At 48.2% G+C, this 27,642-nt stretch overlaps 1 protein-coding gene across 1 annotated transcript in view; it reads right to left on the reverse strand.

The window, feature by feature from the left end:
* Positions 1 to 27,642, reverse strand: part of LOC146811937 (phosphatidylinositol transfer protein beta isoform-like) — a 376,865-nt gene that overhangs the window by 297,080 nt on the left and 52,143 nt on the right. Inside the window, exons 3-4 of the mRNA XM_085618905.1 lie at positions 7,081 to 7,226; positions 4,119 to 4,210 (exon numbers count right to left, since the gene is read on the reverse strand). Coding sequence (XP_085475031.1) covers positions 4,119 to 4,210; positions 7,081 to 7,226 — 238 coding nt within the window. The remainder of the gene's footprint in view (positions 1 to 4,118; positions 4,211 to 7,080; positions 7,227 to 27,642) is intronic.

Raw genomic sequence — 27,642 nt, forward strand, 5'->3', positions numbered from 1 at the left:
GGTTCACTCGGTCGAAGGCCGAGGACAAGTCCATAAAGGCAAGATACAACTTCCCTCTTTTGGCAATAGTGTATTTACCTATTATTAAGTATAGGTTCAGACTTTGGTCTATAGTACCCCGACCCGCTCTGAACCCATATTGTAAACATGAGAGGGTATCAGTATCCTCCAACCATGTTGTTAATTTCCCCAAAACTACGCACCCCAGAACTTTGACTGCAGAATCGATAAGGGAGATAGGGCGGTAACAACTAGGATCCCCCCTGCAACCTTTTTTAAAAATGGGTTTAATTACAGATTCGGACCAAGTGTCCGGTATACCTGAAACACATACCCTGTTAAAAACATTCATTAAAACTATAGACCAGGTCTCAAGGTCAGATTTGTAAAGGTCGACCGGAACGCCGCCCGGGCCTGGGGCCTTGTTACTCGTCATCTTTTCAATGGCCTCGACTACCTCGATCTTAGAAACCGATAAAGTATATGGGTTTACAATAGGGGACAAATTCGATGCCCCATTGTTTGCCCCTTCATAGACGGATTTAAAATGAGAGCACCACAACTCTTCCCCTATACCACAATCTAATTGGCCATTACAGGCGTCACGAAAATAAGGTTTATTCACCACAGACCAGAACTTTGCACTGTTTCTAAGGACATCTATGGAAGATAATTCAGCCCAAGCATCCTCTCTGATCTTTTGCTTTCTAGTTTTCAAGGCTTTATCATATTCCTTCCTGAGCATGGCAATGATCGCCCTGTTAATAGGTTTGCAACTTAGGGCGGCCTTCAGCCTTCTGTTCGGCAAAGAACAGTTTTTATCAAACCAACCCAAGTCGGTGTTATCTTTACTCTTAGCAGGGCATCTAAGGTCCGCAGAGATTTGGGAACAAATTGCCGAATATGCCTCTAAAACTTCCTTGTTCCCTGCATCCAAATCCAAACAAATGTTTATCTCAGGACCCACCTTCCTTCTTAGGTTAGTATGAAAATCGCCCGGAATTACTTTGTTCCATCTAATCCTGCGATTCTGATCAGTAGGGCGGATATTAAATTTATCCGTCCTGTCCAAAGTTTTAGTGGGGGTTATAAGAATGGCCGAAATACTAAGGACCACAGGGTATGGTCGCTAAAATGAGACCAAATCGCCCTATAATCGTGGATCATATCACCAAGTGCAATACTAATAAAAATGTAATCAATGACCGAATGTTTACCATTCCCTTTAAAAGTGGGGATTTCCTCAGACGTCAAAGAAGGGAGTATCAAGCCATAATCTGCTAGGATTGACTCAAGAAAATCTCCCTGGGCAGAATGCTCAAAGTGAGCCTCACCTTGTTCTGACTGACCTAACTGATCAGAGGACAAACATTTATTCAAACAGCCATGGATGTTAAAATCACCCAAGATTATGATATAACAATCATTTTGATTAGCTTCCTTATAGTCCGCCAAAAAGCGTGTTAAAGCAACGAGATGATCAGTTGTGGTGACTATCATAAGAGTTGTAAAAATTTACAATTAAAAAGACACCTCCCTCTGTCAGGGAGATTTGTACTGCCAAAATATTCCGCGAACCCGTCTCTATTTGGGACTGTAAACCAGGTATACTAGCGGAAATTAGGGTAACCAACCCACCCTTTGCCCTCCCCATGTTTGATGATACTGCTGATACGAAGAAGGATTTATAAAGTGCAGCCAATTACCCGCAAGAGTATCCAGGCACAGAGGGCCTTGTTGCTTTGTGTAGCATCAGTTTAACAGTCAAGTCCTTTCTCCCCTACTCTGCTCCAATCTACCCCACTCAGCCCCAGTCTGCTCCAATCTACCCCACTCTGCTCTGCTCCAATCTACTCCACACTAATCCACCCCAATCTACCCCACGTCAATCCTACCCTGCTCCACTCCACATGTACCCCAATCTACCCCACTTCAATCCTACCCCACTCTACCCCGCTCCAACCAATTTATCCCGCTCCAACCCCACCCTGTCCCTCTCCACTCCAAAGCTACCTCACTCCTCACCAAAAATCTACCTCACTCCTCACCAAAAATCTACCTCACTCCTCACCAAAAATCTACCTCACTCCTCACCAAAAATCTACCTCACTCCACACCAAAAATCTACCTCACTCCACACCAAAAATCTACCTCACTCCACACCAAAAATCTACCTCACTCCACACCAAAAATCTACCTCACTCCACACCAAAAATCTACCTCACTCCACACCAAAAATCTACCTCACTCCACACCAAAAATCTACCTCACTCCACACCAAAAACCTACCTCACTCCACTACAAAAACCTACCTCACCCTACAACAAAAATCTACCCCACTCCACAACAAAAATCTACCTCACTCAACTGCAATACAATACAAATCTACCTCATTCAATTCCACTCCAATACAAATCTACTAAAAAGGCTCCTTGCACCATCTTATAGAGGTTAGGAAAAGGTGTTTTGATCATACTCTTGAGGCACTATTCAGGTTTGCAAGCAAACTGGGTTCCAAGCCAATTGATGCATTAAGCCACATCTACGCCACACACTGTTCGGTTATCATGTAGGGGGCAAGAGTTTGGGTTTTTTGCAAGGCTTCACTTCTACAGACAGCAGAAAACTCCTTTCTTAGAAGACTCCTGGCCACCAGTCTCATGATTGTATTACGCCACACGGAATTAGGTTTGGTCCCCTTAATACACCACATCCAAACTGCACCAATCATGTTATGGCGATCCATTTGGTCAAAGGACGAACCTTTACTTAACCGAGCAATAATACAGGACTGTTTGAGTCTTGATTACATACACAAAATTCCATGGCTCAGTTATGTCAAAAAGCAGCTTGAACTAATGCAATACAAATTTTACACCACACCACCACCATCCTCCACCCCACTCCACCACAACCAAATGTACCACAATCTACCGCTCTTAACCCTCTCCACCCAACTCCCCTCCAATCTCCCCCACAGTATTCCACTCCAACCTACTACATCCCAATGTACTCCACTCTAAACTACTCCACTGCAATGCATGCAATACCGATCTACCCCACCCAATACCAATCTGCCACACCCCACTCCACTCCAATCCAATCTAACCCAGTGCACTCCACGCTAATCATCTCCATTCCACTCTACCCCAATCCATCCCACTTCAATCCATCCAACTCCAACCTAACCTACTCCAATCCACCCCACTCGATTACAATCTGCCCTACTCAATGCACCCAATCCACCCAACTCCAATCTACTCTACTCCACTCCAATCTACCTCAATGTACTCCAATCATATCTACCCTACTGAACTCCACTCCAATTTACCTCACCGCCAAACAACATGGTTTAAACACATTGTCAAAGCCAAGAGCTTTCGCTTAGGCGACACCTATTAGCTAAGCCAATGCTTGTTATTGCTTACTTACTCTAATGACTAGTAATACCAGAAACACCTTATAACTTTTTCTACATCTGTGAGTCCACATAGGTGAAAGCATAGGCGCAGGACATCAACTGCAAAGCATGAGAAAGAATGGCAACATTCCTCATGTACGGTCAAGTATGTGAGAGTAACATCAGTTCCTTTGAGGGACACACCCACTCTGGTAAGACAGTATTGAGGCTGCACTGCTTGCACCGGACATATATAGTGAACTGTCTGAAACAGAGGTGTTCAGAGACCGGATATAAGGTTTAGTAATCAAACTAAAGGAATGCAGCATGTTCTACTTTGGGTGGGTGTATATGGGGGAATACAAGCACTGCAGTGGGCACTAGTATTTATAGTGTGAAACTCACTGTTCCTATAAAAGAAAAGGAGAACAAAAGGACTATAATGAAGTGGAGAGATGCTACATTTTTTCAGTAGATTATCATATTCTGCACTGGGGTGGGAGGATGCAGTTATTTGGGTGGCATATACGTTCTTCAATAAAAAGATAATGTTCTATAAGGAGAAAACTCACAGATTACATAGCAGAGCGAAGACACATTTTTTACTTGGGCACTATTGATAAGCATCACCCACTGATGTAGCCATTGAATGATCACGGTGTGCGAGTGTGTGTACAGCACTTATAACAATGTTTAGTTTTTGGGGGTGAATACTCACTGGTTCGACAGTATGGGTAGGCATTCCAGGCTTTCTCGTGAAAGATAAGTGACCCCTCTGGTGCAAACATCTTCACAAAGCTTGGGACTTTACTGGAAAACAAGAAGTCAGGTGTCAGACAATGCCACAAAGCAAATACACCTCTTTCTTCTAGTTCTGAAATATTGACCTCTAGATGCACAGCTTCTACACTCATTTTTTAAAACAATCATTTTTAAATAAAATACTGCTACACGCAATTATCTGTTCTGATGTACTAAGGTGTAATGCTTTTGCATGTCAATGAAATATACTTTTCGCATTTTGAAGAGACTGAAAAATGAATGTGTTCCTAAAGTTAAATTTTGCAGGGCACCTTATTTGCTTCTTTTCATTTATTTCAGATAGCTTTTAAATAAATGCTTTCTCATTTATTTAGCTTATTTTTTAATGTTTGTGCTTTTGAAGTAAAGAACAGCCCAGTTTATTCATTCAGCTGGGGGTTGCAAGTTAAGGTCAGGAGGGCTGCATGCGGCGCCCGGGCCTTGCTTCGACTACCACAGATTTAGAGGTTCCTAGTATTTGCGGTGGAAATACCGCACACATCAAATACTTTAAAAGGTGGGATGCACTATTTACTGGGTGGCAGGTTTCCTCCTCATCCCTAGTTCCACACTTCAGAACGGGCATTATGCTGCAAAACTCATGTTTGTAACCAATATGGTGATTATCAGATGGACTAGAATTAGGATCTTAGTAAGTAGATTGGCAAGCAAAAACTTACTAGACAATACCCAACTGCTTTACTGTTGGTGTTCTCTGACAAAACTAACACCTCGCCGCTATCCCTTCATGAAGCAGGTTTCTTCCTGGGTCACTTTACAGTGTAACATCAGACATTTTCAGCCACCATTAGAATTAAAAAATACAATATGTGTGCTTGCTGAATCCCTGATAGCAATGAAGCCAACCTTGCATTCATTTTCTTGATGCACCTTGAATATATTGCCAATGTGTCAAGTTACACATGGGCACCAAGACCACCTTCAGTTGTAGGTCATACCCTGTAGCAAAAGGTGCTTTGAGTACCCTGCTGACAGGGAATTTACTGTGTGCAGTCATCATCAATACAACTTTAGTGTAATAAGTACTAAATCTCCATGCCATTTCTGATAATGGTCAAGTCTTTCTAAATGTGTTGGCAGGTTGCCTTGCTCTTTGTCGTCTGAAAATCTGTGGCTAATTCTAGGATCTGTGGGCATAGCTTGATAACCCTTTGTTGGGCTGAATGGTCCTTTACTATTGCTCCCAGTGGTCATCTCTTATAGTCTTCCCCAGTTATGACTGGCTCCTTCCTCTTTCATTTTGCATTGCCCCAATTTCTGCAGAAAGAGCATGAGCCACTCTTCACATACTACAACTGCTTCAGGTTATCTCCACTCCCATGCGTTAATAAAAATCTGCAGCATATGGGTTTCCACAAGTGATTTCAATTTAATACTTCTACATGGGCTCTTGACACATGTACAGCCCTATGTCTTCCTTCAAGGTTCTAAGGACATCAACCTTCACTCTTGGTGGAGAGGATCAGATAAAACATGTCCTAGTTCTCCAGAGGAATATTTATAGGAGTTGCATTTATGCCTAGAGCCATTGCACCCCAGTTCAGGTCTTTACAGTAGTATGGAGACCTTCGCAGTCATATGGACTAATCCTTGCTGGGCCTGTGGACATTTTGGTCTGACTTTGAAGCCTAAACAAACTTGGGTAGATTTCGGACTTCCAGGAGGGTTAGATCCTCTCAGAACTAATCAGAAACCTTAGTACACTCCCTCAGCAGGTCAGAGCTTTCAGCCACATTTCTTCATAGGGTAAGGTTCAATGCTTAGGAAAGTACATCTCTTTCACAAGATTTCTTGAAAACAGGCCATTAGCACCAACTGGCTTGCTTTTCTCAGCCTTCAAATTTTACTGCAAGCTTTGTGCATCAAGTGTTATCTCATGTGCCCTTTTGGTACATATTACTTTTTCCGGTTTCTTGATGCCCTGTTCCTTTTTTTTAAGCCACGCCTAATGAAAGTTTCATACTTCTTTGTTTTCTTCTTGAAATGAACTGAATATTGACGAGAAGAGACACAGTCCCATCTCTATCCTAACTGCTATTTGTGTTTGGAGTCTTCTTGTTGGAAATATGTCAATGGCCCGTACGTGTCCTTGTCCACAACTGCTCTTGTGGGGAAATGTTTTCTGTCCTTGGTAGTTTTCAGGATTACTTGCCATTTTATGGCAGATCTTTCTTGTGTGCTCATAAATGATTCTCCTTCCTTGAGAATGTACATACACAACCTTTTTTTCTATTGAGCTCACTTTTTCTTTTAAATATACAGAGCCATAGCTCATTTATTGGGAACTCAGAAGATTTTCACTGGTGTGAATTTACAGAGATTAGCTTCTTTCTAGAGTTAGTGCGTTTTGTACTGCAAAATACCACAATTCCTCTGTGGCTATACTACCTCAATTCTCCAAGGTATACCGAAACGTCAGAGCATCTCAGGTTTGCTGTACCCTCCTATTTTCCCAAGCAAAGCTAAGGTACTAAACAAATATGTTATCCGTTACAAACTGATGATATGCTTGTGCTCACACTCCAGGCTGTAAATCAGTGGCGTCCAAAGAAGGTCCAAGAGGGAGGAGTTCCTTCAGATTTAGAAGAGAACTACTATGTACGTTAGTTGAATTTTGATTCATTGCATGTACGTGCATCTTAAGAAAAACATCTTGAAAATATGGGATGAACCTCGATCTACATTGGACAACCCTGCTATAACCTGTCACTTTAGTGTACCATTTTTCTTCCACACCTGTTTGTCACACATCTGTCAAGGGAGGATTTCCTTCATATATATTTTAATGCAAAAATAAACCTCTGAATTGTCGATTTTTATTTTTAGAAAATGCATCTGGCTGTTCTGTTTACACTCACCTCTGCAAGTGGTATATTTTGTGTGTGTATTGCCCTTTTTCGCCATCTCTCTCGTACGGCTCATTCTTTAGCACCTCAATCCCTTCACCACCTCCGGTGTTATTCTTGCTGGCCTCCGCCACAGAGTACAGTTGACCAACCTGATACTGCAAAATCAGAGAACAAGGGATAGTGTGAGCCAGAATAACCTCAAACCCAAGCTCACCCATGGAAACGGACCAAGCGCCCCTACAAGTCAACCTAGCACATCTAAGAGAACGGAAGCTCACTCAGCCAATTTGCCAATCTGTTAAACTGATCTTAAAGTTGATGACATCTGAATTACTCCTCAGCTTAAGACTGTCAACTTCGCTTCAAGAAGATAATTCTATTCTTTCTCAAGAAGACATCCAAGAATGTCATTATTTGATAAGCAAGTCAAGAGCAATTGCAACGTGAACAAAAGCAAGACATTTTATTGTCAATGGTTCTTCTACATCTTCATGGTCTGTTTGTTATGTGTCACATGTCTGAAGAGCCACAGCGTCCAGAGCCTCTTACCTAGTAACCAAAAAGGGTCAATAGGAAGGGGAGGGGGGGAATACTTCTAAAGGTACTTTAGGCACCTGAAATACACTGTACACTATGCATTCTAAATCGCAGGGTAGAGATGGGATTACAAAAGAAAAAAAAAATCATGTTTTGTGGTTACCTAACCACACACTTCTTTAATATGCCTATTAAAATACCTGAGCCTGATATAAAAATATTTTTTATTGCTTTGAGTCATAAATAACAGTTGGAAGTCCCAAGCTGGCTAGCAATGAACCAAGTAGACACAAGATTACAAATGCCTGAACAACAAAGAGTTTTAGCAAGCCTGCAGCGTCGCCACCTTCCTGTAGGTCACTCATGTGAGTTCCCAGAGCTCATATTGAGGTAGTTTATTTGCAGATACCTTGAAGATACATCCGAAAAAATGCCTTTGCTGCAGTCCAAAAAACAGACCTAGCTTTAAGCCCCTCTAAATCGAGACAGGCATGGTGAAAACAGATAGCTAGTTGAGACTAATGAGTTGACTGTGGGTGCATGATATGCCAGTAGTAACTTACATAACAAACTTGCTACATCTAAATATTGCAGCACAATTGCAGAGGAAAATGCACTATGCAGCCTTATTCAGTTTACTTCTAAACAGCCTAAACAAAACATAATTAGAGACCACATTCCAAATCGCAAAATAATACTTAAACAGAGCACAACCCACGGAGAGATGTCCAGAACCCCAATATCTTGACATTTCTGGCAACTGACTGGATAAGTAGTTTCAAGCACATGACCCCGAGGAGGGCGCTATGCAAGCTTCAAATCATAAGGCAGAAACCCCAGCAGAAACTGAGCACACGGCATGATCATAATTTACTTTTGGAACAATGGATTGTTTCTCTTTTACGTTTTTACATTTTCATTGTTAAAGACCTTAAAAAACATAACATACTTCAGAGTTCTTTTGAAAACTTGTCTGATTTGGACACAGCCAATAAAATTAGCAATTTCAACAAACGAGCAGTGAGGAGGAAGAGTGAGAAATGTGAAGGGGCAGGGATTTTCTAAAATAGATGCAAGCAATGTACATTTTAGGACTTCATCATTCTTCATCTTCACTTACCTCTCCACAAGCAAGGAAGAAGCAAAGACTACATGTTATGTTATAAGAGATTTATAAAGCGCACAGCTACTCTATAGAGTGTCCCGGCGCTGAACATGCTGGGTGGGGCTAACTGTCAGCGCTGAACTGGCAAATGTCATGCGATTGCTGGACTATGCAGGTTTTCAGTGACTTCCTGAAAGGAAGAAGCTCCTGCATCTGTCTAAGTGCCAGCGGCAGCTTATTCCAAAGTTGTGCTGCTTGTACCTGAAGGAGCGACATCCATTTCGAGCAAGGGTTGATTTAGGAATGTGGGCTAACTGAAGTGCCGCAGACCTCAGAGCATGACGCGGGTAGTAGAATTGGGGACTCCTCCTCCGGTAGGGGACCCCCATTCCATGAAGAGATTTGAAGGCCAAGACCATGGCTTTAAAGACTATCCTCTTACGGATCGGCAGCCAGTGCATGGTTCTCAGGTGGGTAGACATCCGTGTTCTTGGGCCCAGCATAAGTATTGCTCTGGCCGCAGCACTCTGAACTACTTGTAGATATGTCAACAGGTATTCTGGGATGCCCAAATAGAGAACAGGCTGGACATAGTCCAGCCTGGATAAGACCAGCGCCTGGACAACAATTTTCCTGTGTGCCACCGACAGAAGAGGCAAGAACTGCTTCAGAATTTTGAGCACTCCACAACAAGATCCTGCTACAGCTTGTACTTGGGCGTTCATGGATAGATTATCCTCCATCCCGACTCCTAAATTTTTTAACTGTCTTTACCGAGGCGGTGGGGGGGGGAAGACATGTCCTGTGGCCACCAGTTTAGCCACACATTGTCTGAAGGGAGACCAAACGGAATCATTTCCGACTTATCAGGATTGCACTTAAGTTGGTGGAGTTGGAACCAGGAAAACACTTCTGAAAGGCAAGAGTTTATCACATCCCCTCTAAAATCTGTCTTCTAATCGCAAGTGAAGAGCAATTGCGTGTCGTCCGCATACGACACGATCTTGGCTCCGTGGGCTTCAACCAGATGCGCCAAGGAGGTCATTTAAAAGTTAAAAAGTGTGGTGCTAAGAATTGAACCCTGCGGGACCCCCACCTTTAGGATGGGATGAATATGCTACTTACCAGTATGCATCTGTTCTTGGCATGTAGGGCTGCTGACATTCATATCTGTGCATAGATCGCCACCTAGTGTTGGGTCCGGATGTTTGCACGTTGTTGTCCTGGAAGAGTCTTCGAAGTATCCTGAGATAGGTGACTCCTCCCCTGGACCACAGTGCGCATGGGCATCCTCTCCATCCTCAGATTGTTTTTCGCCATTGTGGCAGTGATGGAGTAGATACAGAAAGTGATGACCATGCTATACAGTAATTCTGAGAGCTGCAGCTGCTACAGGCGCCGGGGAGGAGGGTGGGCGATATGAATGTCAGCAGCCCTACATGCCAAGAACAGATGCATACTTGTAAGTAGCATATTCAGTTCGAGGCATGTGGGCTGCTGAATTCATATCTGTGCATAGAATACATAGCAGTACCCCCCATTAGCGGCGGCTACCAGTGCCAGCTGCAGCGGTCTGAAAAAGAGTTTTGAGAACAGCCTGTCCTACAGCTGCCTGCTGTTTTGAGTGTACATCTACACAATAGTGTTTGGTAAATGTATGTATAGTGGACCATGTGGCTGCTCTACATATATCATGCAAAGGAATGTTGCCCAGGAAAGCCATGGAGGCCCCTAACTTACGTGTTGAGTGGGCTCGTGGGGGAATCGCTAATGTGCGTTTAGCCTTTTGATAGCAAATTTGAATACATTTAACGATCCATCTGGCTATACCTGCTTTGGAGATGGTGTTGCCTTTGTGTTGTGGGGAAAAGGCAACGAAAAGTTGTTTTGTCTTCCTAAAGTTTTTGGTTCTGTCTATATAGTACATGAGGGCTCTTTTGACGTCTAGTGTATGGAGCATTCTTTCAGCGACATTTTGTGGATTCTGAAAGAAAACAGGCAGTTCGATCGTTTGATTCATGTGGAACTGCGATACTACTTTAGGCATGAATTTGGGGTTGGTACGTAGTACGACCCTGTTTGCGTGAACCTGTATGAATGGCTCTTGAATGGTTAGTGCCTGGAGTTCACTAACTCTTCTCAACGAAGTGATTGCTATGAGGAAAGCTACTTTCCAGGTGAGGAATTGAATCTCACATGAGTGGAGAGGTTCGAAGGGTGGACCCATCAGTCGGGTGAGGACCAAGTTGAGGTTCCACACTGGTGCTGGTGGGTGTCTTGGGGGGAATCACTCGTTTAAGTCCCTCCAAGAAGGCTTTGATGGCAGGCACTCTGAATAAAGAGAGGTGCTGCCTGTTTTGGAGATAGGCTGCTATTGCAGTTAAATGGATACGTATTGAGGTGTAAGCCAGATTGCATCGGTATAGGTGTAAGAGGTAACAGATTATGTTTTAAATGGATGCGTCTAGCGGGTTAATGTCATTGTTATTGCAATAAATGACAAACCTCTTCCATTTGGCTGCATAGCAAGCTCTGGCAGTGGGTCTCATAGCTTCCTTAATGATCTCCATACAGTCAGGTGGCAGGTTTAGGTAGCCAAACTCTAGGACTTCAGGAGCCAGATCGCCAGGTTGAGCTGTTGCGGTTCTGGGTGCTGAATTTCTCCATGGTTCTGCGTCAAATGCGCGGGTTTGACCCGCAGCCTTTGATGCGGCACCACGGAAAGTTCCAGAAAGGTGGTGTACCATGGCTGGCGTGCCCATGTTGGAGCAACTAGGATGAGTGTCAGTGAGTGTTGTCGCAGTTTGCGTGCCACCAGCGGTATCAACGGAGCTGGGGGAAAAGCGTACGCAAATCTGCCGGACCAGTTCATCCATATCGCATTGCCTTGCGACTGTGGATGTGGGAACCTGGCGGCAAAGCTTTGGCATTTTGCGTTTTCGCTTGTGGCGAATAGGTCTATCTCTGGATGACCCCACTGTTGGAAGTACGGTTGGAGTACTGACGGGTGTAGCTCCCACTCGTGCATCTGGTGGCTGTGTCTGCTGAGCAGATCCGCCATCTGGTTGTCCTTGCCTGGGAGGTGTTCCGCCATGAGGAATATGTCCCTCTGAATGGCCCACTTCCACATGCTCTGAGCCAGATGAGACAACGGTGGAGAGTGCGTTCCTCCCTGCTTCTGTATACAGTACATGGCAGTCATGTTGTCCGTCCGGATCAACACGACTTTGTTGCACAAGTGTACTTTGAATGCCTTCATGGCGAGGAAGATTGCCATCAGTTCCAGAACGTTGATGTGCATCTTCTTTTGTTGTATTGTCCATAGTCCCTGCACTGTGTAATTGAGTACATGAGCTCCCCATCCCTGGAGAGACGCGTCCGCTGTCAGTATTATTTGTGGAACAGGCTCGTGGAACGGTCGGCCCTTGCAAAGGTTTTGTGGATTCCACCAATGCAGAGAGTTATATGCCCGACCGCTCACCAACACTAGGTCTTTTAATTGCCCGTGAGCCCGATTCCATTGACGTGCCAAGCACTCCTGAAGCGGGCGCATATGTAGTCTCGCGTGCGGGACTATGAAAATGCAGGAGGCCATCATGCCTATCAACTGCATGAACACTCGCGCCGGAAGGGAGTGTTGGGGTTTGAACTTGGAGATCAGCATTTGCATGCTGTTGATCCTCACTAAATTTGGCTGAGCTGTGGCCGCCAGAGTGTCTATGGTCGCACCTAGGTACTGTTGTACGTGTGCGGGTTGGGGATGTGATTTTGGGTAATTTAGTGAGAATCCCAGACTGTGAAGAAGGTGAATGGTGCGGGACATGTGGCTGGCACATTGCTGGGCTGACTTTGCCTGAACAAGCCAGTCGTCCAGGTAAGGGTAGACGTGAATGTGTTGCCTCCGTAGATGTGCAGCCACAGTAGCTAGGCACTTTGTGAAAACTCTGGGTGCTGTTGTCACACCGAAGGGAAGGACTTTGAATTGGTAGTGCTGCCCCTGAATAGTGAACCGGAGATATTTTCTGTGTGACGGGTGTATGGGTATGTGGAAATACGCATCTTTGAGGTCTAGCGTGGCTAGGAAGTCTCCCTGTCTGAGCAGCGGGAGAACCTGCTGTAGGGTGAGCATGTGGAAATGCTCTGAGAGAATGTAGTGGTTGAGGGGTCTCAGGTCTAGTATAGGTCTGAGTGACCCGTCCTTTTTTGGTATTAAGAAGTACAGAGAGTACACCCCTGTCCCTTGCTGGTGGACGGGCACGACCTCTATTGCGCCTTTTTGCAGCATACTTAGCACTTCCTGCTGTAATAATGCTAAGTGCTCTGAGGACATAGGACGGTGCTTTGGCGGTATGGTGGGTGGAGTGGAGGTTAATTCGAGGCAGTAACCGTGTTGGATAACATCTTTGACCCACCTGTCCGTGGTGATGGTATTCCACGTGGACAGGAACCGCTGGAGCCTTCCCCCGACAGGTGTTATGTGGTCGGGGGGAAGGGAGAGGGCGTCACTGTTTGTTTTTGGGGGAGGACCTGGTATTGCCGTAACCGCGTCCTCTGCCCTTTGTGCTGGAGCCACGATATCCACCTCGGGTGTTTTTATCGTAGGAACTTTGTGTGCCCCCTTTATTGTCGGTTTGCTGTGACCCCTGTCCTCTACCCGCTCCTCTATTCCCGGGGCGACGAAAGGAGCCACTACGAAATGTCTGCGTTTGCAGAGCCCCCTTTGACTTTGCAGTGTCTGTCTTTTTTTATCTTTTCTAAGGTGGTGTCAACCTCCGGTCCGAATAAGTAGTCGGGGTTGACCGGCTGATTGAGGATGTTATTTTGAGCCTCAGGTTTGAATCCGGAGATTCGTAACCAGGCGTGTCGTCGTAGCATGACGCTGGTGTTTATTGCTCGTGCAGCTGTGTCGGCGGCATCCAGTGCACACTTGATGGATGCGTTTGTGAGAAGTTGTCCCTCCCTGATGAGGAGCTCCGCTGCCTCTTTGTACTCGTCTGGTAGGTGTTGGAGTAGGGTCTCTAACGTGTCATAGTGTGAGCGATCGTAGCGTGCGAGGAGCGCCTGTGTATTGGCAATGCGCCATATGTTTGCTGCCTGGGCTGCAATCCTTTTGCCGGAGGTCTCTAGAACCTTGGACTCTTTGTCCGGGTGAGGAGCATCACCAGTTGTCTGCGAGTGTGCCCGTTTGCGAGCATTAGCAACTACGATGGAGTCCAGAGGTAACTGGCCTCTAATGTACGTAGGGTCCCCAGGTGCGGGCTTGTATTTTTTTTCGATCCTGGGGTTTATTACCCGTGCCCTGGTGGTTTCTTTGAAAATGTCCTTTGCTGGCTTGAGGACACCTTTCAACATGGGCAGAGTCTTTACAGTCCTCTCTGAGGATGCGAAAGTGTCCACCAAGAAATCGTCCTCGATTGTGTCTGAGTGGAGTTGCACTCCATGATTGGTTGCAGCACGTTCGATGAGGGCGTTGAATGCAGCAGTGTCCTCTGTGGGAGACGTTTTTACGCCATAAAGCTGCGTGTCCTGTGTATCCAGAGCGGCACCTGGGTCTACAGGGTCATCCCAGACTTGATCAGGGTCCTGCTGGCCCTCAGGGTCTATATCCCCGGGGTAGGTGGTGTCGTCACCCATGTAGTCCTCCACTGCATCCGTGTCGGAGTGCGTCGGAGAGAAGGACTGTGGATCTGGGTAAGAGGTGTGGAGGCGTTCATAAAGGACTGGTTCCGATTCCGCCGGCATTTTTTGCTTTAGCGGGATCCTGTAAGAGTCCAAAGCCTGCCCGGAAGTGATCTTCCGCTTTCGGAGCATGAGCCTGCCGGTGTCGGCGTCGATGAAGTGGGACGGTGATGTCCCAGTAGGAGAGTGTTCAGTAGATGGGGACCTTGTCTGGGTAACACGTGTTCTGATCTCGAAGAGTTTCGGCGCCGTGGATGGCGGCAAACCAAAGTGATGTTGGTTGGTGCCGAAGGTGCCTTTTGAGCATTATTCAGCTCGGAGCCCGACGTGGCCTGGAGGGCTGCCTTTTCTCTGATGCGTTGCAAGGACGCTGCGACTTGTCGCACCTGGAACGCCGACGGTTCTTTGGCGCCGAGTGGTTCCGTAGAGGTAGGTGTGGACTTCTTTGGAGCCACAGGGTCATCGAGCCGAGGAGAGGTAGTAGCTGTCGACGGCGTCGATGATTGGACCGTAGTCGCTACTTTCGAGGTGGATTGCGATGCAGCGGCCATTTTAACCTTGGTGGTCGGTGCCGAGTGTTTCGGTGCCGGGGGCCGAGGCGCTTTGGTGGTACCGAAGGCTTTCCTCTTTGGGTCGGCGCCGACATCGGCTGCAGCGAGTTCGGCACCGAAGTCCCTTTTGGTGCGGTCGGAGCCGACGGGTTTGGCTGGCGTCGAAGGTGTGGTAGTCCTCGAGCCGACCAGTGTTATTTTCACTTTCGGTTTCTGTTGAACCGGTGCGACGGTTGGTTTCGGTTTCGTTGAAGGGAAACCAGTCTTTTTGGGTAATAATGGCTCTCGCTGGATGTCAGAGGCCGGGCCAGAGGGCGGGGCCGAAGAACTGTGGGATTGGTCTTGGGTAAGGCCCGAAGGCGATCCCTCGACCGGAGCCGTAGACTGACGCACTGGGATATCCTCCAGTTGGACGGGTAGGCCCTGCTCTTCACCAGAGCTACCTTCTTCGGCCCCTAAGGCCTCATCGTAGTCTCCTACCTCATCGTCGGCTTCTTCTCTGTGAAAAAGCTCTTCATCTACGTCCTCCGATCTGGAACCGTGTTCGGAAGCAGGGCTGGAGGGTATGTTTTCCACGCTGTCGACATCTTCGTCCTCTGTGCTGAAGATGTTGGTCGGGGCCGGTGCCGCTTGCTGCGCTTCCAGTCGCGTGGCTCGTCGATTCCGGAGAGTCTTCTTGGATCTGAATCGGGCACAGGCCATACATTTCGATTCGTCATGATCCGGTGAGAGGCATTTGTTGCACACCGGGTGGACGTCGATATGTGGGTATTTCGCGTGGCAAACAGGACACCGCTTGAATGGGGTCCTCGATTCCATCGTCGATGTTTGGTCGATGGTCGGATAATGGATCCGAAAAAGTTGTTAAAGTCGCTAAACTAGCCAGTAAACTATCGATACCGATCGGGAACAGTACCGACGAAAACTAAAGGCCTTTTGGCCTGAAAACTAAATTTTCCTAACTTGAGTCAAGATAAGCACATCCGAACCCAATGGCGGAAAAAAACAATCTGAGGATGGAGAGGCTGCCCATGCGCACTGTGGTCCAGGGGAGGAGTCACCTATCTCAGGATACTTCGAAGACTCTTCCAGGACAACAACGTGCAAACATCCGGACCCAACACTAGGCGGCGATCTATGCACAGATATGAATTCAGCAGCCCACATGCCTCGAACATGGGCGTTGCAAAAGGAGGAGACCAGACCGCTTGTTGCCAGTCTTTCAGAAAAGAGGGGAACCATCGGCGAACCGTGCCCCCACAGCCGCATTCTTGGAGTCTCAGGAGGTGCTGATCATGGGGCACGGTATCGAAGGCTGCTGATTAATTCAGCAGTATCAGCACGGCCTTCCCCCCTGTACTAAAATTAGACCTACATCCAGATTGACTTTGGTGGAAAACTTGATTGGTTTCCGCATATGTGGTGATAACACCATTAACATATTTTTCCAGTACCTTCGAGAAAAAGGGAAGCAGAGAGATTGGCCTATAATTTGCGGCTAGCTCCGGATCCACCCTTGTTTTTTTTTTTTAATAGGGGGAGTATTTTGGCATTCTCCCACCTGTCCGGGACAAGCCCAGACTCCAAAGAGGCGTTAAGAATCCGATTTAACGCAGGATTAATTACCTCTGCTAGTGATGCCAGCAACTTGGCTGAACGGTGGTCAGGCGGGGAACCGGATTTAAGGGCCTTCATGATTTCCAGAGAGTTGTCCAAGGACATAGGGGGAAACTGTGTGAGCAGCGTGCCCCTAGGCTGTGTCGGCGGGGTGAAAAACGCTCGAATTTCACCCTAGGCAGCAGAGAAAAGGAGTCTTGAATGGCTTTAATTTTCTCGTGGCAATAGGAGGCTAAATGGCTTGTCCAGGCTTCTGTTGGAGTAAATGGCCTTGCAACGGTGCTTGGGGATAAAAATTCCTTCACGGTCTTAAAAATTTCTTTACTATGGTTAGCAGACTGTGCTATTTTTGAGGCGATGAACAGTTTTTTCTCTTCTAAGACTTTTTTATAGTGCACCTTCAGTGCCTGTTTATAGGTTAATTGATCAGAGGGGCTAAAAAAAATTCACCATGCCCTCTCTAGGCGTTTGCAGTCACTCTTGCTTTTCCTGAGGGTGACTGTAAACCATGGTGCTGAGGCGCACGAGGCCTTGACAGGTCTCTCAGAGGAGGGGGCGAGCTCATCAGCATAAAGCTGGAGCCAATTGTCCAGCACTTCTGCATCCTCTTCCACGTGCCCGTGGAAGGGGATCGGGTGGTTGCTGAGGGCGGTAGTAAGAGCCTCAGCTGTAATTTGGCTACAAGGCCTGAAGCTGCAGGCGGGAGGCTTTCCCTGGAATTTACTGGAGTTATGCGCCTTCTCAATTGTGAAATCGATCGAGTGATCGGACCATACTATTGGAACTGGAGCAGAGGTCACAATTGGATCAGTAGAGAAAATCTGGTCTAAAATATGTCCTTTCTCATGTGTTGCCTGAAGGACATAAGGAGTCATTTTAAAAAGAGCTAGTGAGTCACATGGTTTAATAGGCTCCTGTTCAGTGGAATTATCCATATGGGTATTAAAATCTCCTAAAACTAAGCAGTTTTTACAATTAATGGCCAGAGGAGCAACAGCATTGCTGGTAGAGTCAAGGAACTGGCCCGCAGGGCGAGGTAGTCTGTAGATCAGGATGCCTGCCACAGATTGTTGCGCAGACACCATTACGTGGAATCCCAGACTCTCGGCCCCTGCTATGTCATCTATAGAAACCATGGTTCACGAAAGATGATGTTTAAAAATTATGGCGATGCCTCCCCTAATACCCGTCGTCCGATCCTTCCAAAGCAACAGATAGCCCGGAGGGATAGCCGAAGTAATAGTGGTATTTTTTTTTTTTGTAAACAAATTTTATTTGTCAAATGCACATTCAGCGGAGCTCTGTAACCCAGAGGCTTCCGTAGCATCAATGAACCAAATCCTGACTGACAGTTTTCTCATGTAATAACAAAAGAAGAATAAAGAAGGGACATGCATATAAAATACAACCCAATTAAACAAAAAAACAAAAAACACCCCCCACCCCATACCCCATCGCACGACCAGCCCAGCAAAATCAGCAAGTATGATCGGAGCTACAGCTCCACCCTCGCTATGAAACATGTCCAATAGACACCATGCCGCCCAACATGCGTATGTTACATGCCCCCCCAAGAGAAGGGAGGAAAAGACCACAACCCACCCAATCCCTAAGCTGGAATGGGCTCTAAATCCAATCCCCTGTAATCCACCCAGCGCTTTCAGATTTTATAATGTTTACGCGGGCAGCTTCGTGCTATAAAAATGGGGGCTTCAAGGCCCATACAAAAATCCAATCCTGCCTTCCACACTGAGACGGAGGGTGCGGCCGTCGCCTTCCAAGCCCTCGCAATGTCGCGCTTGGCAATGGTAAAACCCAGGAGCATCAGGTGGCGCTTGTATACATTGCCTCCTATATCATCCATAACATGCAGGTGTACTAATTTAGGAGACCGAGGGAGATGCCAGCCCAGAACCTCTGAGAGGCATGCCAGTACACCCCGCCAAAACCTAGTCAGCGCAGGACATTCCCATATAGTATGTAGCAGAGTCCCTCCGTCATGCAAGCAGCGAAGGCAATTCGGGGATGCCACCAGACCAGCCCTGTACAGTCTGACTCTAGTAAAATATACTCTATGAAGGTATTTAAACTGGATAAGTCGAAGGCTCACAGCAATAGCCACCCAACGTGGGGAGGCCAGGGCCTCCGTCCAGTCCTCCTCCTCAAGTGAGCCCACATCCTCCTCCCATGCCCCGCGGAGACGCTGCAGAGATGGGGAGCAGTGCGTTACCAGGGACTGGTAAATTTTTGATATCTTATGGTCCTGCAGGTCCCCCATGAAAACTTTCGCCTCTACCGGACTGAAGTCGGCCAGCTCCCCCAGACCCACCAAGCTAGGAGAGAGAGCATGGCGGAACTGCAAATATTTTAAAAAGTGTGTGCGCGGCATTTGAAAGTCCTTCTGCAAGTCCTGAAATGATTTCAGGACAGGTCCCCTCAAGACATCGCCCAGGGTGGAGATCCCAGTCACATCCCAGTCGTGGAAGCCGGGCAAGGCCGCCAACTGCGGCAGACGAACATTATGTACCCATGCAGCTAGGGGCTCCATTGCCAGGGCGAACAGATAGGGTGACAGGGGGCACCCCTGCCTGGTGCCTCGACCAATGGGAAAGACTGACGAGACAGAGCCCGCCACGCGTACAGACGCTGTTATGTCCGTGTAAAGTAGTGTCAGATAGGAGAGAAAGCGGGGTCCTAGATTCAATCTGCGTAGGAGGGCGAATAGATATTCCCAGCTCAATGAATCAAAAGCTCGATCCATATCCGCAAGCAATAAGGCCGCGCGCACCCCCAAGCCCTCGGCTGCCGCGATTGCTGTATGAGCTCTACGAATATTGTGACGGGTCGCCCGCTGAGGCATAAACCCCGCCTGGTCCGGAAGGACAATAGACGAGACATGGGGACCGAGGCGATTAGCAAGCGCCTTGGCCAGAACCTTAGCCTCGACGTTGAGAAGAGAGATGGGACGGTAAGATGCATGGTGTTCAGGGGGCCTGCCGGGTTTGTGGAAAACCACCACCTCAGCATGCCGCCAATCTCTGGGCAAACGACCAACCTCCCTAGCCTCTTCCACGACCCTGCAATAGTGGGGACCAAGCTGCCGGAAGTACCGTTTAAGGAATTCTGTCGGTAAACCATTAGGACCCGGCGCCTTACCAGGCTGCAGCTCCTGGAGAGCAGAATTCAGTTCATCTGCCGAGAATGGGCGGTCCAGGTCCGCGCTTCCCTCATCAGTCAGAGTTCTGGGCAGAAGATCGTCCAAAAATCGGGCAATAACCTCTGCCGACAGACATTCTCGGGGAGCATAGAGGTCCGCATAATAGACCGCAAAACTTTCTGCGATGGCCAACGGATCCGAGATCGGTATTCCATCGGGACCGACTATACCCGGGAGGACCAGGGAGCCTGTCGCCCCATGACACAATCTATGTAAGAGTTTGCTCCACTTGTCCCCCCACTGATCTATCCTGCTGCGGGTTGCCAGCCACGCCTGTCAGGTTTCTTCTGGCTAAAGTGACGAATAATCCTGTAGAGCTAGCGACAACTGGCGGCGGACCAGGCCCCCCCCCCCCCGTTTCCACTGCGTGCTTCTAGGTCCAAGATCTTTGCCTCTGCCCGAATAAGAGATTCCCTGCGGGCCGCAACGCAGAAGGTGATGTCCACCCCACGAAGTGTGGGCTTCATCGCCTCCCAAAGAGATGCCGCCGCCAACACCGTTCCCACATTATGCGATAAATAGTTGTCTATGGCGTTCCCCATGTGTTCCCTATACTCTGCCTTTTGGAGATTCAATGTGGAGAGGCGCCACCGGAAAGGTCATCGCGCAAGGCCAGCACGCAGTGTAATGGCCACGGGCGAGTGATCAAATAGCCCTCGAGGGAGAATGTCAGCCTCCACCACCCTGCCAGCATCCCCCCGAGACACGAAGATATAATCAATACGAGAGAAGGAGTCGTGGAACGCCGAGAGATAGGTGAACCCCGGAGTCCCGCCATGCGACCGCCATGGGTCATCCCAATTCTGGCCCAGCACGAGGGAATAAAGCTTGGTGGGATTACGAACCATCAGGGCCCCGTCGGGCCTCCACCTGTCAAGAGCAATATCTAGCACATCATTCCAGTCCCCACCAATCACTGCCAGGCCCTCTGGGATATCTGTCCACACGGTCACAAGTTTCTCTACAAAACCCCAGGACAGCGGCGGTGGGGCATAGACGCTACCAAAAATCATGGACTCACCCCTCAACGTACCCTGTAGGAAAAGATATCTGCCCTGCGCATCACCCCACGTTCTAATATGGATATAAGGGACTCGTCCGTGGATCAAGACCGCCACTCCCCTCAAACCCCGCACAAAGCCCGCATGAAACACTTGGGTATATCCGAAGCGATGAAAACAGAGTGCTTTAGTCCCCATAAGGTGTGTCTCTTGTAGCATCAAGATATCAGCGCTGGCGCGTTTAGCCTGCTTAAGGATAGCGCCACGCTTAATCTTATCTAGCGCCCCTCTGACATTCCAGCTCAAAATGTGCAGGGACCCCAAGGAATCTAACGATCTACCCGTAGTGGCAGCCATGCCAAAACATCAGAAACATGAAGAGCCCTGGTGGCCCAAGACATGCCACACAGCGCGACCCCGACTTGCAAATGGACAGTGCGAGGAAAGAACAGCAACAATTTCCCTGAACAACCCCCCCCCACCCCCCCCCCCCACCCCCACTCTGTACCTCGGAAACGGTTAAGTATCTGTCGCGGCAGGCAGAGCAGGCAGACCTCAACAGGGGGAACCACCCCTCACCCGCCAATGGATCCCGAAACTATAGCCCATTGTCCCTAAGCCCCTATCCCCGTCTGGAATAACAGACAGATACCGGCCCTCATCGGGCTCCTCTGACCACTACGAACATTTCTAAGAATTATAGATACACATGCACAGAAATTAATCAGTCAGCTGGTGCCGCTTGATCCGAAGCACATCCCACACGCGACGGAGCATTGCCATATTTGGACCGCCTCCTGGACCCGGAGCGGCGAGACCCCTCCCCCGGCCACCGGGCACACTCCGGATCACACCACTCGAGGAGGAGTGAGATTCTCTCCCGGGCGGGGAGTGAGGGCGCAGCCGCACCGTCTCATCCGTCCAACGGAAAACCTCCTCCGGAGAATCAAAAAACTACGCGCGGAAGCGACAGACCACCCTCAACCGGGCCAGGTAGAGCAACGCATATGGAAGTTTGAATTCCCGCAGGCGGGCTTTAGCCACGAGGAATGACTGCCGCTGTTGTTGGGTCTGTTTAGTATAGTCCCGGAATATCAGGATACGAGCATTGTTTTACTGCAAAGGTTCTTGGGCCCTGGCTTGCTTCAGGATCACATCCCGATCATGATAGTTAAGTAGTTTCGCAATCACTGGCCGCGGCCGAGCCCGCACCCCTGGGCCATCAAAGAGACCCTGTAGACTCTGCAGGCCGCGGACGCCACCTTGCACCCCCACGCAGTCCGACAGCACCGCCGAGCCCCCACACAGACCTGGAGAAGACGGGGGGAGGGCAGGGACCCAAGTCCACCCGCGGAGAGCTAGCCACTACCACCAATCCACCTCAGCACAAGCTTGGGCCCAGCGGGGGATGCGACCACTCACCCCGTGTCGCCCGGGTCCTCCCCGCAGCCCGATCTGGCTGCCGACAATTGAGAACGATCTCCTGCGAAGGCCGGAAATCACCGGAGGCCCAGAACGGATGGGCGAAAGCCCACTCACGAGCCACGAAGGACGCGCCAGCCTCCGCAGCCCGGAGGCCACGCACCAGGCCCCGGCTCAACGATGTCCAAGCCAGCAAAGCCCCAGGCAGTGCGACCGCCAACACGACCAGGCCAGACACGGGTCCCGGGAGCTCCACCGCCGGGGGCCAAAATGGCAGCCGCAGCAGAAAACACCTCCCTGGGCGCCAACTCTCACCCCCTCGGTCCGACTGACCGTCGATCAATGGGAGGGGTGGGGGGTCACCACATAGGAAATCTCGCCAGCAGGGTGACTCACTCCGCGCCACCAGCGGGGGGCCACCCGATCCACAACCGCTCTACCGTTCCGGAATCCGCCAGTCAGGCCGCACTCGAGGCCACGGTCCCAGTGCCGCCCACAGGCCTCAGCGACGATCCGATCCCGCAGGATGCCGCTCCAGACCCCAGCACACCACCAACAAGCGTCGCCGCGTCCCACCACCTCCAGGCACAGCAGGCGGAGGGTATCGTGGCCAGAGGAACAGGATATAGGAAGGATTAATGAAGGGCTGGACGGAGCCTACTCAGATGATCGTTCGCCATGCTGGGTCGCTAAGCCACGCCCCCGCAATAGTGGTATTTGATGCTTTGCTGAGCATAATGTGAGTGATTGCAGGAGGATGCATGAAGTACTTCAAACGTTCATGGAGGGAGGGAGAGAAACAAGGAAAGAGAACATGCTAACATGGATGTTGTATCATGGCCTTGGAATGATTCACAACAGACTCCAGTGATTCAGATCCAGAACGGAGACACCAACATAAAAATAGCTACAGAATTTCAGACATGGGTTAAGGTAGAGGTAGACCAAGAGGTGTAGCTACACAAATATATTATTGAAGGACAGCTGAGTATTCCATGTTTATTGCTGTGATCATCATCATCAAAGCTTTATTTCGATAAAAAACATATCATAAAAGCATGCAAATTTGTTGTAAAAAATAAAGTAACTGGAGTTAAAAAGGAAAGAAGATAAAAAGAATATAATTACAAAGGGAGAAATCATAAAATGAGGGATACATTGCTACACCAAACATTACTACCCCCCAAAAAGACAGTCTAAAAAACAGTCATGAATAAATAAATTTTAAAAAGAAATATATCAGCAAGCGTAGAGACCTAAATCTAATAATCCATGACCAGCAAAGAAATTTGGCTACGCCACATGCCAGCAGTGGACTGGAATCGGACTGTAAAATTCTAAGTGCAACACGATAGTTCGCAGTGCCTAGCTGCCTACAGACGGGACTGAGCCATCTTGCACGAGGGTTTTTGTAGGCAGGGCACTCAAACAAAAGGTGCGCTATAGTTTCAACCTCCCCATTGCAACATGGGCAGTTTGCAATAGTTTTATGGGGGGGGGGGTTCCATTTGCTGGAAAACTCGCGAGTAGGGAGTGTGCCAAACCTAAACTGGGTATAGAGTGTCCTATCCCTAGGTTTCTGGATGAAATCAAAATAGTGCTCCAGCCTAACCACCTTTTTATGTAAATAGAAGTCCCCAGTCAAGCTACCTAAATTGGGAGTACTATACTCCAGGTCGTCAATCCAAGTCCAATAGGCCTTCTTAAGATCAACCTTGCTCAAATGTTTTTCAAGCTCCCAAACTTCTCTTAGACCCATTGAGCAGAAAGCTTTTTTAATATTGGACAACCATCCAATCCTATATGAGCCCGTCAAGCTTATCACTTCTTTTAGGCCATCAACATATTTAGATAGCTCAGGGGTACGGCATATACGGGCCCAAAAGAGCAAGGGACGTAGTCTAGCAAGATCCCTAAATGAGCACCTGCCCATATCGCTCATCAGGGGCTTAAAGGGAGTACCCCTTGGGAGCAAGACCAAGTCCCTGAGGAATTTATTTTCAGATCTAGAAATTTCGTCAACATTGTCGAAGCCCCAAAGTTCGGCACCATAAAGTGCCGAACTAACAGCGTTGGCAGCATAAATCACAAGGGCAGGAGCAATGGGCCTGCTCTGCGAAGAGCGATGTTCCTTCCCAATTGCTCCCGTGACCCGCTTATGATTAAGAAGCATTTTGTCAATGTGGGGTCTCCAACTTAGTCTATCTGAAATTCAAATTCCTAGATAATCAAAAGTATTGACAAGCTCTAGCGGAACACCATCCAGCGTAGAAGTTATTTTAAGGGATCTACGGGGGTTAAACGAGAGAAGTTTGGTTTTCGAAGTATTAATGGTCAAGCCTCTCAAACTACAAAACAACTTAAACCTATCCAAAAGTTTTTGCAACCCTGCCGGTGTTTTAGAAATTAACAGGGTGTTGTCGGCAAAACGTAATGCAGGAACTTTATCACCCGCCAGGGTCGGGGCATCAGCTGGAGTTTCCCGCAGGAAGCTTACCACCCCATTCACATACAAAGAGAATAGGGTGGGGGCCATAACACAGCCCTGGCGGACTCCCCTATTGACAGGGATTTTATCCGTTTTCTGTTCTTGAGAACCCCACCTCACCCGGGCATAATTGCCCACATGAAATCACCCGGGCATAATTGCCCACATGAAGACGGATCAAAAGATCTAGGATAGGCAGCGGAAGACCCATTTCATTCAAGACCTGCCACAGGCGATCGCGGGGGGCTAGGTCAAAGGCGGTCTTTAAATCTATGAATGCCAAATAAAGACTGCCCTTGCCAATCAAGACCACCTTCCAATATAAAAGAAGGAGCCTAAAATCCTGGTCAGTAGTACCCGTATTTGCTCTGAAACCCGCTTGGTAGTCTGATAGAATATTATTTTTTTTTAAATTATTTTTATAGATAGCTTTCAACACAAATAAATGTACATTGGCATTGAACAAATCAGTATTCAGACCATTGGTTTGTGCACAATCATTCAGAATTCAACCTCACAGTACATTAACATAACGGTGGTGTGGGGCCCCTCACTGATCTTCAGTTTTATTATGTGTTTTCATAGCGGTTTCTAATCTACTATTGATCAACTGTAGTCTCTCAGTCACTCATTTCTGACTCTGAGGTAGCTTGTGGGGGGTCACATACATTCCCTCTGTACGTATTCCATCCTCCCCATATCTGGGTCCATTTTTTGGGGCAGCCTCTATCTACATATACTGTTTTTTCAACAACCATTGTGGTATCCATATCTCTACACCATTGGGGAAGGGTAGGGGGCTGCCTGGATCCCCATCTTTGAGCTATGTTTCGCTTTGCCAACAGCATTCCCAATGTCACCCATATTTGCGCCATGTGACTAAGATCCGTAGGTTCCCATACGTTAAGGAGACACCTCCTCGGTTCCGGGAGAGTCGTAGTTTTTGTCACCTGTGAGAGTGTGCGCATGATCGCCTTCCAGTACTGGACTATTACGGGGCATGCCCAGAGGGTATGGAAGAGACTCCCTTCCTCACCACACTGCCTAAGACAAAGCGGTGAGTCCGTCCAAGTTTATATAGAAGTGTGCGGGTATAGTATGTGCGTTGTAGAATTTTTAATTGTACCAATTTAAGTTTCGATGGTATCCCTACCTCTTTGGGGGAGGAAAGTGCAGTCTGCCAGTCTGTTTCGTCAAATTCTCCCAGTTCTGTCTCCCATTTAGCCTTAAGGGCTATTAGCGGATCCGGCTGGTTATGTATTGTTTTCCGATATGTTAGGGACGTGGCTTTTTTAGTCAAATGCTCCATGAGAAGTCTGTCCTCCAGCGGCGAGGACTCCGCTAACCGTGTCCCTGGCGGAATTGCAGCTCGGAGTGCGTGTCTGATTTGTAGGTAGCGAAATTTTTCGGTGTCTGCCAGGTCATACTCTTCTTGTAAGTGGGCGAACGGGACTATTTCACCTTTTTTCCAGAGATCACCGACCCTCGATATTCCTATCAGATCCCATTGCAAAAATCCCTTGGTAGTACGCATCACTCCCAACCTTTTGGTATCCCACAACGGTGTGACCCGAGTTATCTTTCCCTCCCATCCCAGTGCGTGTTGTGTCTCGAACCATATCTGCAAAGTATGTGCCGTTGGGCCCGTGAGGATCCGTCTCTTAGTGTGGTTATACAGCGCCCCCATAACCCCTCCGGTCCCCAGCAGGTGGCGGTCCATACGATATGCCGGGTCATCCCCAGGCACATGTAGCCACTGGTTTATGACCATAAGCTGTGATGCCCAATAGTATATTTTGATATTAGGGAGGGCAATACCTCCGTCATACCAGCCTCTGGTTAGTTTGTGGAGTGCTATCCGTGGCGTCTTATCCTCCCATAATAAACTGGTCACTTCGGCGTTTATTGCGATAAAGTATGCGGGGGCAACCGGGAAGGGTGTGTTCTGGAGCAGGTAGAGAAATCTGGGGAGCGCCATCATTTTAAAGATGGCTGCTCTTCCCAGCAGCGTCAGGGGAAGGGAGCGCCAGTGTTTAACATCACGTCGAAACCGGATCAGGGGTTGTGTCAGGTTTTCCGCGACAAATTGCGCTCTATCTGCTGTTACATATATCCCTAAATATTTGAAACCATCCTCTGCCATCGAGATTTCACACCCCCTAGGAAGCTGCGGTGGGGATCCTTGGAGTATATAAAGATAGGATTTTTCCCAGTTTATCGTGTAACCGGATACCCTCCCGTACGATGTACAGATATCCAGGAGACAGCGTATTGAGTGCGCCGGCGAAGCCAAGTAAAAAAGGACATCGTCCGCATATAGGGAGATGCGGTCTTCCCACCCCATCGTCCACTTCAAGCCACGGATGACCGGGTCCTGTCGTATCCAGGCCGCCAGCGGCTCCAGTGCCAGCGCAAATAGAATTGGGGAGAGGGGGCAGCCCTGCCGCGTCCCCCGTGATAGAATATTATTATCGCTGGCCCATGACAGGATTCTCTCTAACAAGACCCTGCCAACTATCTTCTGGCCAACATCAATAAGACTGATGGGACGGTAGTTGGCAGGGTCTCCCCTAATTCCCTTCTTAAATATTGGGATCACCTCTGCCCCCTTCCATGATTCTGGGACGGGGGATCCTTTAAGAAGGGCGTTAAGCAAGATGGTAAAATACCTGGCGCACTCTTGGGGAACAGCTCGAAACAGATCACCAGGAAGGCCATCTGGTCCGGAAGCCTTGGCTAAAGCTATTTTATTAATAGCAGCCAAAACTTCAGATTCCACAAAAGGATCAAATGCCTCCATAAGAGACGATGAGATAAAAGAACCAGAGAAGACTCCTGAGCTATGAGCGACATCCCCAGAATAAAGTTTTTTTAAATGGTCGTACCACTCCTGGTTCGTAATATGATTGGGAATTATATCGGAGTCCTGGCCTTTGGTCTTCCTGAACAATTTC

This window comes from Triturus cristatus, chromosome 7, assembly GCF_964204655.1.
Source record: "Triturus cristatus chromosome 7, aTriCri1.1, whole genome shotgun sequence".
Taxonomy (NCBI): domain Eukaryota; kingdom Metazoa; phylum Chordata; class Amphibia; order Caudata; family Salamandridae; genus Triturus; species Triturus cristatus.